The sequence below is a fragment of the Doryrhamphus excisus genome, chromosome 1 (assembly GCF_030265055.1).
Source record: "Doryrhamphus excisus isolate RoL2022-K1 chromosome 1, RoL_Dexc_1.0, whole genome shotgun sequence".
NCBI classification, from domain to species: Eukaryota; Metazoa; Chordata; class Actinopteri; order Syngnathiformes; family Syngnathidae; genus Doryrhamphus; species Doryrhamphus excisus.
Genome location: NC_080466.1, coordinates 31,600,900 through 31,616,655, shown reverse-complemented (window position 1 = coordinate 31,616,655; position 15,756 = coordinate 31,600,900). Strand labels below are relative to the sequence as shown.

At 40.4% G+C, this 15,756-nt stretch overlaps 1 protein-coding gene and 1 long non-coding RNA gene across 3 annotated transcripts; one reads left to right on the top strand and one right to left on the bottom strand.

The window, feature by feature from the left end:
* Positions 1 to 561: 561 nt before the first annotated feature.
* On the bottom strand, positions 562 to 1,996 carry LOC131137999 (uncharacterized). Its single transcript, XR_009132019.1, has 4 exons — positions 1,958 to 1,996; positions 1,815 to 1,885; positions 1,479 to 1,606; positions 562 to 700 (listed from the first exon to the last, which is right to left on the bottom strand). It is a non-coding gene; the product is annotated as an uncharacterized LOC131137999 (long non-coding RNA).
* Positions 1,997 to 2,679: 683 nt separating this feature from the next.
* On the top strand, positions 2,680 to 6,187 carry LOC131130183 (gap junction delta-2 protein-like). Of its 2 annotated transcripts, XM_058074450.1 has the most exons (3): positions 2,680 to 2,937; positions 3,618 to 3,701; positions 3,777 to 6,187. In XM_058074450.1, exons 1-3 carry the CDS (start codon positions 2,867 to 2,869, stop codon positions 4,459 to 4,461), a joined length of 840 nt encoding a protein of 279 aa, XP_057930433.1. In that variant the 5' UTR covers positions 2,680 to 2,866; the 3' UTR covers positions 4,462 to 6,187. The 2 variants fall into 2 exon arrangements, with proteins under 2 accessions (XP_057930433.1, XP_057930426.1); XM_058074443.1 differs by having other exon boundaries at positions 3,618 to 6,187.
* The last annotated feature ends 9,569 nt before the right edge of the window (positions 6,188 to 15,756 follow it).

Sequence of the window (15,756 nt, the reverse complement as noted above, 5' to 3'; positions counted from 1 at the left end):
ACTATTGAGTACTATTGAGTACTATAGAGTGAAACTATGTACGTGGCTCTCGCTGTAAAAAGTTAGGACATTGACCCTGATTGAATCTATAATGAACAGAGCAGTTAATGTTTCATGTTTGTGAGATTCCAGTCTGGATGGATGGGTAGAACGTCTTGGTGTGAACATGGCTTAATTCCAACATTCATCCCACGGATGAGACAGCGGCTCGTAAAATACCATCCTAAAAGATAGCTATTTGTCATTGTGTGAGTTTGTTCTTAATAATCCTATTTCTGAACTTTGCACGGGATGTAGCGACGGTATAACGTTGGTCTGGGTCGGCCTCGCTCCCCTACTCACTACTAAGGCATATTTTATAGGTCAGCTGGTGATTACAGGGTAATTTAATCTGTCACATCGCCCTGCTTGCATGTAGACATAAGGCATAATCCCACCAGAACCTCCCTGACCTGTGGGGCTCTTTCTTTGATTGGGTTACACATCTGTAGGTCTGACTTGGCGCTGACTGATATGGAGGAAGGGGGAATTGAAACACCGGAGTCTAAGGAAGTCTTTCATCCTGTCCATTGTCCATGCGGACCTGGCTTGCATTCCCATCCATCGTTTCCTTGCGCGTCTTTATTGTTTAACGAATACGCAGAAAACGCTGGAGTGCCATCTTGGAGATCGACTGGCGGCGTCTGCAGTGATGTAAACTCTGCATGAGTCAAAATGGGTCAAAAATAATTAATTAACGGCAGTAACTAGTTTCTTTGATTAATTACATGAAACATTTTAGTGTAATTAACGCAAGCGCACCAAAGTAATTATTTTTCCTGTTGTGAGGTCATTCAAACCTGCAACACAATTATGTTGTTCTGGCGATCAAGTCTGGTGCTTGTGTGTCTCACAACAAATTTCAGTAACAATACTGACACCTACTGACTAGTGCAGAATACTACATTCTTCTGAATGACTTATATTTGTATTTTACTTCATTTAGCCATTTTTATGCTGGAAAATGCTTCATTTTGGTAAAACAAATAGGTGACGTTTAATGTTAAAAAGGTATAGTTTTTGACTAATAATAGTTCGTATTCACCCACAAAACAGCATGGTTTATTCATTAATATATTTTGGAAAAAACATGATAGAATAAAGCCGTGAAATTGAAGTATGAAATGAAGTACAAAAAAGGCAACAGCTTAACATCAACCAAGGCTGAGAGCGTTCCTAATTTCTGCAATGGAGTCGAACATGCATACAGTGCATGTTACTTCAAATCTTTGCTCTGTGTACGATAGTAAAAATGGTCTTGATGCAAGATGTTGTCCTCTTATGTTCTATATTTGGATCTATAGAGAGACAGTTAAAAAGATTACTGTCTCCGGAACCAAGTATAGGCTTGCACAGCCTGTTGTGCACAGCCGGGAACAAATGGCTAAATATAGCTAGCCTGTCTCTCTCTCCTACATCTAATACCCCTGTATACTCACGTCAACAAATAAGGTACTGCATTGCCTTTGAATTGCGGTGTGAGTACTATGATCCATCTGGGTTAGAGTGGTGCCGGTCGATGAGGAAGCCTCGAGTGCAAAGGTGACAATCAGGATCATTTGTTAACCTGCGGTGCACAAATCACAGACAATATCACTACTGCATAAAACCCTGATTGGAGCATCAATACTAAATAATAAAATATTAAAATGATATTATATATAATAATAATATTAAAATAATACTAGGCAACTGTAGGTAACTTAAGTTAATTAACTTAAGGTAATTAAGTTAAGACAGACTTCTGTTGCCTGCCTAGCTAGGACTTCACTTACTTCTCTCATTCCTTGCTGCTTTGTCCCTGCTGCAGGCGAATAACCTTGTGATATCTGATTCTGATATCCATCTAGGAGTTACAATTAGAGTCAAATCAAAATCAAAACAGTATATTTAACAAGTTGTTGTCGACTAACATTACCTCCCTCACTCAGTGATTCTCATCGCCTGCCTCGCTCTCTCTCTCTCTCTCTCGACTTGGAGTTGACACAAGTATTATCAGCGGAAGTTGCTACACGTGAATAAATTAACATATTAATTAGCCATGTGCCATTGTTTATGTGGAGTGAATACAGCAGCAATTAATTACCAATCTGTCTGACGGTGTCCAATCTCGTACAGCGAATTAATAATAAAATAATAAAAATACTATAAAAATAATAAATACAACAATCAGACTGTGCTTCTGGGAAAAACAAATAAAAAAACACACTGTGTATAAATATTTATACTGTGTATTTTGTATGTTCATTTTTAATAGAATGTCTGCACCTACTTCATCAAAACTAATTCCTAGTATGTGTATGATTATACCTGGCAATAAAACAATTTCTGATATAATTATGTATAAATACAGCATGTCAAATGTTATTAAATATGCATTATTAGCTAATGTTGGCAATATTCAACCACAAAATAGCATGATGAATATATTTTGGAAAAACCGTGGCATCATCTCTTTTTTTTCATAAAAACATATGATTTGTTAATACTACATATTTGAAAGGCGTGCTGCTGTGAAAGTGCAACATTTGTAATGTTCCACATGTCGCCCCTCCCGCACACTGACTGTCACGCTTGTGACGCAAATGATTGTACTTAAAGTAGATTTAGCGGCGAGTGCGCCCCACTCCTGCAGGCTGACGGCTCCCACTGTGGACAAACGCATCTGGCACAAAGCGCCGTGGGGAAAGAAGACGTCACCTTCACGCCCTATCGGGTGGGAAAATGTCTGATTCTTAGACTTTTTTATTAGTCATATTTATTTTCTTTACAGCCTTTTTACCTGCACACTTTGCGTCTGGTTGAGGTTTGGTCCGAATGAACAGTCATGGGAGAATGGACGATCTTGGAGCGGCTCTTGGAGGCGGCTGTCCAGCAGCACTCCACCATGATAGGGCGGTAAGAACTTCTTATTCTTAGTCATTCTTAGTTATTCCTAGTAAACATGATAAAACACATTAGAAGACACCCGTCATAAATTCACTCATTGATATTGTCATTCTCTGGTCATGTTAATAATGCACTGTCTAAAGTGTAATAATGTATTTTTTATTACAAAACGTCTTTATTAGCATTCTATTAGCTTGTTAATAAAGCAGAAGTCAGCTATGATGTCATCAGTGGTTGACTTTGTAGCTCTTAGCTAACTAACACACTCATGCCACAAGTCACAAAACAATTTGACAATTTTGATTTTACATGCACAAAACAATTGTGGGGCTGCACGGCGCAAAAAGTGGTTAGCGGCCAGGCCAACACAGCTAGGAGACCCGAGTTCGATTCCACCCTCGGCCATCTCTGAGACAGCTGAGATAAGCGCTAGAAAATGAATGAATGAAAACAATTGTAAATGCCTATAAATTATGAATGACAGGGATAAATGAACATTGAAGGTTATTTTTAGCCTTGATTGAAGACATGACTTTTGTCAAAGACACAATGTGGCTGCGAGATCAGCACCTTGGTGTTTTGCTGAGTTATTTCTTGAATTCAATAGCGTTTTCCACCTTCTTCGTCGACAATGTTGGCACTTTCTTGAAAAGTATTTGTGATTGGCTTTTCCGATTGTTTCTCCTCAGGATCCTGCTGACAGTGGTGGTGATTTTCCGGATTCTGATCGTGGCGATAGTGGGAGAAACGGTGTACAATGACGAGCAGTCCATGTTCGTATGTAACACTCTCCAGCCCGGCTGTAACCAGGCGTGTTACGACAAAGCTTTCCCAATCTCCCACATCAGGTACTGGGTGTTCCAGATCATTATGGTCTGCTGCCCCAGCCTCTGCTTCATCACCTACTCTGTCCACCAGTCTGCCAAGCAGAAGGAACGACGCTATTCCACGGTCTACCTCTCCCTGGACAAGGAACAGGACTCAATGAAGAGGGAGGACAGCAAGAAGATCAAGAACACCATTGTTAACGGAGTACTGCAGAACACCGAGAACTGCAACAAGGAGGCGGAGCCTGATTGCCTGGAGACCAAGGACATTCCCAACTCAGTCCTGCGAACTACAAAGTCCAAAATGAGGAGACAGGAGGGCATATCTAGGTTCTACGTCATCCAGGTGGTGTTCAGAAACGCACTGGAAATCGGCTTCCTGGTGGGTCAGTATTTCCTGTACGGATTCAATGTTCCTGCCGTGTACGAGTGCGATCGGTACCCGTGCATCAAAGATGTGGAGTGCTATGTCTCCAGGCCCACGGAGAAGACCGTGTTCTTGGTTTTCATGTTTGCAGTCAGCGGGATTTGCGTGGTGCTCAACTTAGCGGAGCTCAACCATCTGGGCTGGAGGAAGATCAAGGCTGCTGTTCGCGGCGTGCGAGCGAGGAGGAAGTCCATTCAGGAGATCCGGAACAGAGACTTGCCCAGGATGAGTATGCCCAATTTCGGACGCACTCAGTCCAGTGACTCTGCGTACGTGTGAATATTTGGAACACATGTGGAGATACCTTATGCTGAAGAAAGGACTACAAAGTCTTCATCGACCCACCGTCCCTTGGGACCATGGTTCACCTTTGTTGGACATTTTATCTTAACAACCTTTGTTGGAAATACGTTGTGGTTCTCTTCTGACACAAGAAAATGAATGGCTTGTTTCAGTCCTCATTAAGTGCATCTTAAAGTGTTCATGAATGCACCGCGGCACGGATGGAAAAGGGACAATTTTGGACCACAGATCGTTTTCTTTTGGACCTCGGCTTATTCTAAAAAATAACAGAATATCATTATTAATTAGGAAACTAAAACTGAACTCTCAACCACTTTTTGTCCCCTCACACCGGAAAACACACACAAGAATGAGCCTTATTTATGTCTTATGGTGTGTGTCTTATTTTCTCCTATTATGTTTGCTATAGGCTGCACGGCGGTCGAGTGGTTAGCGCGCAGACCTCACAGCTCGGAGACCAAGGTTCAATTCCACTCTCTGTGTGGAGTTTGCATGTTCTCCCTGTGCATGCGTGGCTTTTCTCCGGGTACTCCGGTTTCCTCCCACATTCCAAAAACATGCTAGGTTAATTGGCCACTCCAAATTGTCCGTGTGAGTGTGAATGGTTGTTTGTCTATATGTGCCCTGTGATTGGCTGGACCACCAGTCCAGGGTGTACCCCACCTCTCGCCCCAAAACAGCTGGGATAGGCTCCAGCACCCCCCGCGACCCTCGTGAGGATAAGCGGTGGAAAATGAATGAATGAATGAATATCAGGTTATTTATTTATTATATATTTATGTATTCATTATTAATGAAATGACATTTTTGGATAATGTACAGCAACAATGTGTATAGTACATGTGACTTAGGGACAGCCTAATTCATACTTATTAAGATGTGGATATTTTGTTCAGATAGTTTAGTTCATATATTGACCTACTGTGGATCGCTTTTATCATATTTAATGTACAAAATGTATGAAATTAGCCTCCGCATCCCATAATGTTCTTGCATGAGGAAAGTTTAGACACCCCTTTGGATTCAGAAGCCAAAGGAACATAATGTGACCGCTCGAATATTCTAATCCTCAAATTGTTCAGTGTAATCCAATTTAGGAGTAAGATTAATAAAGTATAAAATAATGAATATATTTGGGATGCCTGTGCGTGCACCACTGACCTTAAACTGATAATACATCACACCTAAGCGCCCTTTTGATTGACTGATTTATTTAACATTATTATAAGTGCCATATATATGTACTATATATATACTTACTATATACTATACTATAACCCATCCAACCTCTATCATACCAAATGTATGGGATATGTCACATTGTCTTTGGTTTTATTTGGGAACAGATAAGATGACGTCTTTGGTTTGGGTCAACACAATGTCACTTTAAACAATTATCTGCAATAAAAAGAAGCCATATCAACAAATGTTGGCTGTTTGATTTTCACATTAACAGACCATATTTATTATTATTTATTGACCCTGGTCTTGGTATCAATATTATAGATATTTGGATGCCCGGTACTGCTGCCTTTGCTTTTGGGGTTTGGATTCTCCGTCTTCAAAGGCTGTGTCCACATTTGGCTCAGCATGAAATAAACATGTTGTGTGAGAGTTGTGTTGTTGCTGCTGTGGTGTGGTTCCTCTGGAGACTTACTAACCAGCCACAGCCATTTAGACTTTCTTCCGGTTTTCATCATGAATATTCATACCTGACAGCGACTTACACTTAAGATGAGCCACCGCAGTCAGGGATTAAACTGTATTATGGAAAGCAGGAAGTGAACAAATGTAACAGTTAGTGATTGTAAAAGTACCAGATGGAGGGGTAGGATTTAATAAGCTTTGCTTCTTCCTACACCTTTTGGACATGTGGAACTGGGAACTGATTATGGGATGCACTCAATTGTAATCTGATGCATGTTCAAATGAAATAAAACCATTACCATTAGCATATGCATTGCAACAGGAATCAAATATAAATATTGTATATATCTGCATATATACACAACAGAGATGTGATGATACTCAGATGCTTGTCTTGACTTTGTTTGCACAATCGAGGAATATGTGACACATGCTAAAAATAAAAATAAAAAATCATCATCCTCTACAATTGAATAATAAGGCAAGAAGTTCCTAAAAATAGAACACAGAGATGAGTGAAATTTATTGAAAGAACTAGAGAATCAATCCACATTGAGTAGCCATCTAAGAATGATGATGAAGGTGATTTTTCAGTGCACGTGGTCATGTACCAGTATGTTTATGTGCTCTATGTGCTCTCTATCCACTGCCTGATGTGACATGAAACACAACACAAAGATCCTTCCTGCTGCAGCGGCCTGAGCTTGGCTTGTCTTGTCAGCGTGACAACAAGAGGAGCTGCTGCTTTCTGCTCTTGCGTGGCTTCAAAGGAAGCTACTCATCTACTCAACATCAGTTGTCTCAGGGTGGAGACAACTGATGTTTGAGATGCGGAAAAACAAATGCAACTGATAAAAATATCAGTTCAGACTAAATATCAGACTAAAATTTTCTATTAATTATGAATTATTTATATAAATGATTATTAATTTTCTATTAAGTGGAGACTGAAATTTTTGTAAAAGTAGACACAAGATTTTTGGTCATTTTGCCATGAACAGACTGGCATTTTATGTTTTTATAAGGAAGTCCATCTCTCTGTGACATCACAAAGGGCCATTTTTACCACGCCTTTTGAAAGCGAGCGTTTTGAGCCATCCCATACTTCTTTCAGGGCTCACTTCCAAATACCCACACCTCATTATCTGAAACTTTGGCATCATTGAACACGAGAATACAACATTTTAACTACATTTATAGGTCAGAAAAGTCATAATATAGCTCATAATAGGTCCCCTTTAATTACTTTACCACGAGTAGACTGAAAGTCTTCATTAAGATGTGAATTAGGCCCTTATCCATTAGCCCGTCTTAGGGTCTTAGGCTTTAAACTTTGATTGCAAGCTTTGCTGTCCGTTGTTAGTCAGTCCTATTCCTGATTTTTAGTGACAACAATCCGCAAGGTATTTCATTATTTCACTATTTACAGCGGTGTTGAAGTATAAAACCTTCCAATATATTTTTCCTGTGATGGTGCAATGCTGCAGCATTTCATTCGTAGCCTGCAACAATAATTGTGACATATTATCCATGTGGACTGAGCCTGGAGTTCCTCATCCTCCAGTGAGCTCCATCTTGCCAAGGTAGCAACATCGTCCATGAAGTCTTGCTCAGCTGTCGTTTCACGCCCCATCTCCAAATGGAATTTCTAAGTGACCCGGGAGGGTGCAGGGTCGTACAGTAAAATATGATCACATTGCAAAAGTGCATGTTCAGCAGCCATCTTTTGCTTCTGAAGCGTCCAGTGTTCAAAGTGATCTGATGAGATTGTTTGCCGCGCTGATAGATGAGGACAAGATTGATGTTGTGGCCTGTCCACGATCCGTTCCAGGTTAAATGGGCGGGCGCTCCGGTAATACAGTCCTCACCGATGCGGCCCTGTGAGTGGCCCTGACTGACGGCCCTTAAGGAGTCAGGGTCCACAAATGATCAGCTGCGATTGGACTTCAGGGGGCAGAGCGTTTTATTTGTCTGTGCTTACTGAGGTCTCCAATGGCCTCAATGACAAGCATGAAACATCAGTCATTTTTATCCCGATTTCACTTCCAGCTGGAAGCCGATGCATCACTGCAGTGTTGTCTGTTTTGTACAAAACATGACTTTCATATTCTTTGGACTATTACTATATGTAAATAAAACCATTACTATATTTTCTGCAAACTATATTTGTATATAACTCTGGGTAAAATTGTTGATTTGTTAATACTTGGGTTGTTTATATTGTTTATTTTTTTATATTGTGTATTTTGTACTGCTTAACTGATTCTGTACTATTGCTGCTGTGCAAGGCATATCTTATCTTATCTTATCAAAATAAAAATAGAAATAAATAAATGAATCCCTTTCATTCATCACTTCCGTATGGGCATTTAGTATGGTTTTATGTGTGTAAAACTATAAAAAAGTTAGTGTGTTCTGTTAGCTTGTGGACTTTGACTAATTGACGGCTAATAGAGCGGTCTGTTTAAAAACATGTCATCTTTTGTTTCAAAGCCTAACGTGATTTGACAAAACGAACATGACATTACGTGCCATAAGCTAGATGAAGTGGAATATGACCGGGACAGACTTTGGCCGTGTTCCATGTGGCTCAGTCCCTGGATGGAGTGGAGAGAGACCATTAGGCGTATTTGGGATTGTGTTATTCAAATCAGAGAGTATGATTGTTTCTGGCCTCTTTAATGGTGCGGCAGCATGTGTGGATTATAGGATTTACAGCTGCCTCTCAGTCTCATTGTTTGTCAGGTGAAGTAGGCCAGTGGTTGGGACACCCGGGCTAAAGCTGATCCCGGCACCGCTACACGCTGTGTTTACCGCTTTTCATCCTTGCTCACGTATCTGGACATCCTGGTTTTAAGCACGCCGGCATAGATGCTCATGGTGGATTGCTGCAAATATTAATGGTATTGATACTGATATTATTACGCACACTCACATAGCACAATCAGAGTGCACAAAAGTACTGGTAGACACATAATAGATGCATTGTTGTCGCTCACATAAGCTTAACTTTCACTTTCTCGTCCATTGCCACTTTGTATTTCAATTTAGCAGTTTCACTCCATCACAATTTTAATTGCTGACTCCAAATTGTCCATAGGTATGAATGTGAGTGTGAATGGTTGTTTGTCTATATGTGCCCTGTGATTGGCTGGCCACCAATCCAGGCTGGACCCCGCCTCTCGCCCCAAGACAGCTGAGATAGGCTCCAGCATAGTGAGAAGAATTTCCTTCCATTTCCTTCCTGTCATCCAGGCCCAGGTCACCGGGGCAGCAGTCTCAGTAAGGGTTTCCAGATTTCCTGGAAAAAGGTGAGGAGTGGAACGGCACCTCTGATTAGTAGATGTAGTAGATACTGTAGTATCACCGGGCAATGGCATCTAAAAGCTGCATGAACCCCCACACTATGCAACCCAACACCGATCAGCAGCGAAGGACACACTCCTCCATCGTCTGGCAACACCTCGCTTTCCCTGCGTAGTACACATGGGTGTACAAAGAGTGGCTCAGGGGAAAGTGGAACAATAATGGCACCTCTATCCAATATTTCTTTTGTTGCTGATATCAATCTTGGATCAGGACATACGCGTATCTACAATACAACATTTCTTGTACCAAACAAAGTTTAACAAATCTGTTCAACTTTCTATATTTGTTTTTGAACTCTGCTGATTCGCTTACAACGGCGTACAACCTGGTATACTGGTATACTGGTATACCCTGGACTGGAAGCCTGTTTCCACCACTGAAAGACAAAACAACATACCAGGATGGTAGGTCAATAATAATACATACTCAAAATGATGACATAAGAAAGTCATAATTATGAGTCAAATTGAGGAATTAAGAAGAAAGATACGTTTGTATCTCATAATTTACACATTTTGTCTCATAACTCTGACTTTATCTTGTAATTCTGATATTTTAATGGAATAATTATGACTTTTTTAATCTCATAATTATACTTATTTTTTTTCTTTTGGCGGTTGAAATGGGCTTCCATTCAATCATTCATTCATTCATTTTCTACCGCTTATCCTCACAAGGGTCGCGGGGGTGCTGGAGCCTATCCCAACTGTCTTGGGTCGCGTAGACCTCACAGCTAGGAGACCAGGGTTCAATTCCACCCTCGGCCATCTCTGTGTGGAGTTTGCATGTTCTCCCCGTGCATGCGTGGGTTTTCTCCGGGTACTCCGGTTTCCTCCCACATTCCAAAAACATGCTAGGTTAATTGGCCACTCCAAATTGTCCATAGATATGAATGTGAGTGTGAATGGTTGTTTGTCTATATGTGCCCTGTGAGATGCATCGGAGATGCACGCATGAAGCAGTCAGTCACGCAATTCAGACGTTTTCAATTCAGATTTGTCTTCCCTGCTCCACTTTTCACCAACAAAGAAAAGTGATGCTGATATCCTTTATATCCTTTAGCGTGTACATGTCCTTAATCCTCCACTGTCAGCCATGTTTGCTTCAACCTGACAAGGTCTTGTTATTGTTCTCCATCCCGATGCATGCGTTTATTCTGTTAATGCATGGAGGACTCCAGATGTTCACTGACAGATGTGGCTCTCATGCAACCATGAGGTTATTGCAATGCAAATACGCATTGCTGTGGTTTCATGTCAGCTTGCTCTATATAGCTATATGAATATACACTGCATTAAATACATGTTGGTGTATGAACGACACTGGTGTATGAAAAAAAAACTCACAACAGTCCATCAACCCACTTGAAATTGCAGGAGGGCATTTCTCAATATAACTATCTGACTTACCGTGTCATCTTACAAACAACACTAAACTCATCACACAGCAACTTAACATTCGAGTTAGGAAATATACATTACATGTAGCAATATGAGTTTAAAATAACAAACAACATAATACCTATAAGGCATTACTGCCAGAAGAGCAGTTCATTGGAGGATACGTGAATGATGGATGGTGCTGCAGTGCTGCTTCTGTCCACCAGATGGAGGTAGAAAAGAAGTATAGAAGTAGAATGAATGAATGCATCGTTTAGACGCAATGCCTTGTGGGAAAACTTCAAAATGTTGGAGAGGTGGGTTCCATTTTAAAACTCGTATTGATACATGTTTGTATATCTGTGAAGTATTCTTATGGAGTAATAACATGTCTCCCCAAGACGTCCACAAGAAAGTAGACCTAAACAAAGGTAAGTCTTTTGGATGACCAAAACGTAAAATGCAGATCCGGAGCAACAAGGCACTGAAGAGGAAAGGGCAATAAGTGACAAGAAGACGTGGACTTCCACAGAGAGACATAAAGCAATCACGCCACAACCACAACTTCCTGTTAGTGGTTTTACTTTAACCATTGACAAATGTTTTTGTCAATACAACGCACTGCTATGACCGTGAGTGTTTCTGTGTGGTCAGGAAGTACCACTTGATGTAACTGCGCTCTTTTAGTGTTGTAGGAACCCCGAGTGTGCACTCAATGAACAAAACTACATTCTGTGACATCACAAAGGAACAGTGTTAGTCACGCCCTCTGAAAATGTGCAAACCTCATTATCTGAAACTTTGGCATAGTTTACTTTTATAACTACGTTTATAGGTCAGAAAAGTGGAAAAAGCATAACAGGTCCCCTTTAAATCATCTTCATAAATTTACTTCTCCTAATGTTCTGATTTTATTTCCATTGTGTTTTGACTTTATTGCCATAATATTATAACTGTCACGTTCGGGCTTCCGCACAGTGACTCGACCCCTAGAATGCAGAGAGCAGGAGCCAAATGCAAGTAAAAATGTATGTTTAATGGTATGGCTGGTATGCAGCGGCAGGATCCACAATAGAGCAAACAAATGACTGGCATGCACGAAGCACACATACACGAAACAACCAAAGAAACACACACCTGTGGTGATTTGCATCAAAATACATGCCTAGTACCTAGCCTAGCTTTTTTACTAGAGTCTACAGCCTTTCATTTTTCAATGTGTAATCTCCGTTGAACAAAGGTTAATTATAAATGAAACAAAGTAATTAGATTGTGGGTAGACATGATGGTGCAGTTAGAAGGGTGGACTTCATGTAATGACTGCATGAATAACAACGATTGGATGTCTGGGAAAAGACGCCCTCTGGTGGCTGTTTATCATCTCAAATATCACCACTACTGCTGCTAAATGGCGCCATCTGCAGTATACGTTGAGTGCTACAGTTTATTGTTATTCTCCAATGAAGAAACTTGGACTGGGTATGTTTTTCAATTTAAAGTACAAAGTGTCAATTTAACAATACATTTAGCATGAAAAATGTATATGTAAAAAACATCACTAACGTCTCGTATGTTATTCACTGTGTGTGCTATATCTACCATGCTTTTGTCATGTTTAGCTATGTATTGGTTAAGTATTCAACTAGAATGCTAGCATGGCTGCTTTAATTAATGCAGCAAAACAAAACAACCACAAAAAACACAAAGTGACAACAAACTAAGGTGCAAGGGCAAAATAACTAATAAAGCACTGTAGAGTAACTTATCAAATGTTAAAGTAACACAAAGGAACAAAACAGAAACATAGCTATAGCTATCAGAACGGTCTTTAAAACTCTTTTACTGAATCGGCACTCACGAGTGTTCCCTCACGGGTACTCCGCTAACTCGTTCACTTGCTCCGTAACGCACTCCTACTAACACTAGCTACATTTAAAAATGGAAACGGGTTAATATGTCATTGATGTGTACTGTTACTTGTACACATGTAACAAATCATAATTTCACCCTCTTTTCTCCTTCCTGCTCGAACTGTATCCATCACTGACTCCACAAAACACACCACTAACTCGTTCAGTCCGTGAGATTTTCTGACTCACGGCGGATCCAAAACCACGGATCATTTCTTGTGTATGGAATGTGTTGACGTTGCCGCGGATGTCGGCCACCGTAGTTGATAGTCAACCAACACTCAGATGAGTGTAGTGTCTTCATTCAGACTGCAGGTGGCGACAAATCTCCATCTTTTGCTGGCGAGACGTGAGCTTTTTTTAGACAAAGAAACAATAAAAAGTCCAAGGGTGTCAGGCCCAATTCATTGATCAAGCTGGCTCTATATTTATCTGTATAGACATAATCCCTGAATAAGACCCATAAGGACTCCTAGCTGCTTTGAAATGAAGGAAGCATTCTGCTGACAAAGACCACTCTCTTTTCCTTCCACTTGTGTTTGACCTCTGAATTGGGAACAATGACTCATTTCATTGTAGGAAAACGATCATCTTCCTCCCCAATAGGCATTGTGTGTGTGTGTGTGTGTGTGTGTGTGTGTATGTGTGTGTGTGTGAGAGAGAGAGAGAGAGAGAGCGAGAGAGAGCACTGTGTTGTTGTTTTTTTTGGCTACAGAAGCTTAAGCCTAAAAATCCTTGATGGAGGGTGAGCAGCTATACATTTTATACTGTTGAATATCTGTACGAGGCATATTTAGGGATTCATCTGGATTGTGTCACAAGTCAACAATGGTAATTAAAGAGAGAGGGGAGGAGTCTGAAGCTTTTATTGCAAATGTTGATTCAAAAATGATCAACATCATTCTGTGGTGGTCTTCTAAAGTGACCCACAAACAGCAGGGATGCACTTTATTGTGTTGTTGATGTTGTGACATTGTCTTATAACGTGGTAGAGTGGAACTTTGGTTAACATTATTAATCCATTCCAGAAGGTCCAACTCTAACCAATACGTCCTTTAACCAAATGAGAATTTGACTGTTCCAGAAATCATAATCAGTTCCCAGTTCCACATGTCCAAAAGGAGTAGGAAGAAGCAAAGCTTATTAAATCCTACCCCTCCATCTGGTACTTTTACAATCAGTAACTGTTACATTTGTTCACTTCCTGCTTTCCTAATATAATTTATGGTCATGTTAATGGTTTTATTTCATTTGAACATGCATCAGATTACAATTGAGTACATCCCATAATCAGTTCACAGCATCCAAGTTGATAAAAGCGTATAAATATGTATTTGTAACGAATGACTTATTGGACTCACGCAGTGTATTGAAAAGGCAACACGACGTGTACACTAACTAGAAAATGTATGCAGTATGCAAACACTAAATTATGGACGTTAACTGAAAAACACGCTAACTGGTTAAGTTGCTCACATATATGTTTGTTGATTAATAAAAATATCATCATTAACAAATTGAAAGACAAAATCATTCAAGAATCTTTGACAATTTATCAGTATTGGTATCGGCAATAGTGGCCCCTTATTTCCTGGTTAGGATTTGATGAGGCGGATGGATGTTTAAATCCTATGGTTCTTATTTGCGCTCCTCCTCAGTCCTCGCTGCTTGATGCTTCGACGGCGACTGGCGAAGTAACAGAAAATGTGGGCCATGTTTCTACGATTTTCTTCTGTCTTTATTTTCCAAACAATGGGGATGAAACACAAGATCCGATATCAGGAAGCCATGGAACACCTGATCCTAACTTTGGAAAAACCCACCAAGACTATGTAATAGTAGTCTAGTAATATTCTCATATTTGAAATGGGATTAGGTCAGGACTCAAGCTGTGGCCCCATTGTGTCATTGAGTAGCTAACACTTTTTTAGGTGCAAAAAAATAAAATGCAAAAACGCAAAAAAAAAAAAAAAAAACCTAATTAGGAGTGAATCCAAGCAGGGATATGTTTTTGTATTTTATCTTTTTACAAGTGGAAGTTGATTTAGCACTTGTGCTGGATCTGGGATCTGATTGTGCTGTTGCCATGGTAACTGCATGCCATAACTAGGCTAACTGTGGCACAGAGATATGTGGTAGTTCTCAATAATGGACAGTATTTAGGTCATAATATCTTGCCTGCTACTCTATAAATTGCACTGTGTGCCCGTTAGGATTCCAATGATCTACATTAATCTTGGTCTTCAAAGCGGCTGTGGGCAATTACGGAAGGGATCCTCTCCACATTCAAATAGGTTAAAGGAAGTAAGATGCTCACATTTCCACACAACTTTATTATTGACTGCATTGTGTGCTTTATGAAACATGCATTGTGTTGGAGCTACACACATGCTAATTAGCCTCAAGAAGGAGGAGGCTTTTTATCAACATCAAATCCACATGAAATAAGATTTTTTTACTGTTTGTACGGATTGTACCAAAGAGAAATAGGAAGGTTTTCATGGATTGATGGACACAGTCACAGAATTTTGCCGCTTCACTCCATCATGGATCATGGACTCTATCATTTCAAAAATGTATTAATTAATAAATCATCGCGTGGTTGAATCTTCTTCTTTCTCTTTGGGCTTTTCCCTTCAGGGGTCGCCGCAGCAAACCAATCTCCTCCATCCAACCCTGTCTTCTGCATCTGTCTCCCTTCACCACATCCATAAACCTCCTCTTTGGTCTTCCTCTGCGCCTCCTACCTGGCGGCATCCTTCTACCAATATATTGACTATCTCTCCTTTGGACATGTCCCAACCATCTCAGTCTGGCCCATAAATGACTTTATCTCCAAGGCCTCTAACATGTAATGTCCCTCTGATGTACTCCTTCCTGATCCTATCCATCCTGGTCACTCCCAATGAGAACCTCAGCACCCTCATCTCTGCTACCTCCAGTTCTGCTTCCTGGCTTTTCCTCAG

What these genes read in the sequence shown, in the direction of transcription:
- LOC131130183 (XM_058074443.1), top strand. Translation starts at nt 2,867, where the DNA reads ATGGGAGAATGGACGATCTTGGAGCGGCTCTTGGAGGCGGCTGTCCAG. An exon ending in CACTCCACCATGATAGGGCG is followed by an intron (nt 2,938 to 3,617) that starts GTAAGAACTTCT and finishes GTTTCTCCTCAG; the next exon opens with GATCCTGCTGACAGTGGTGG.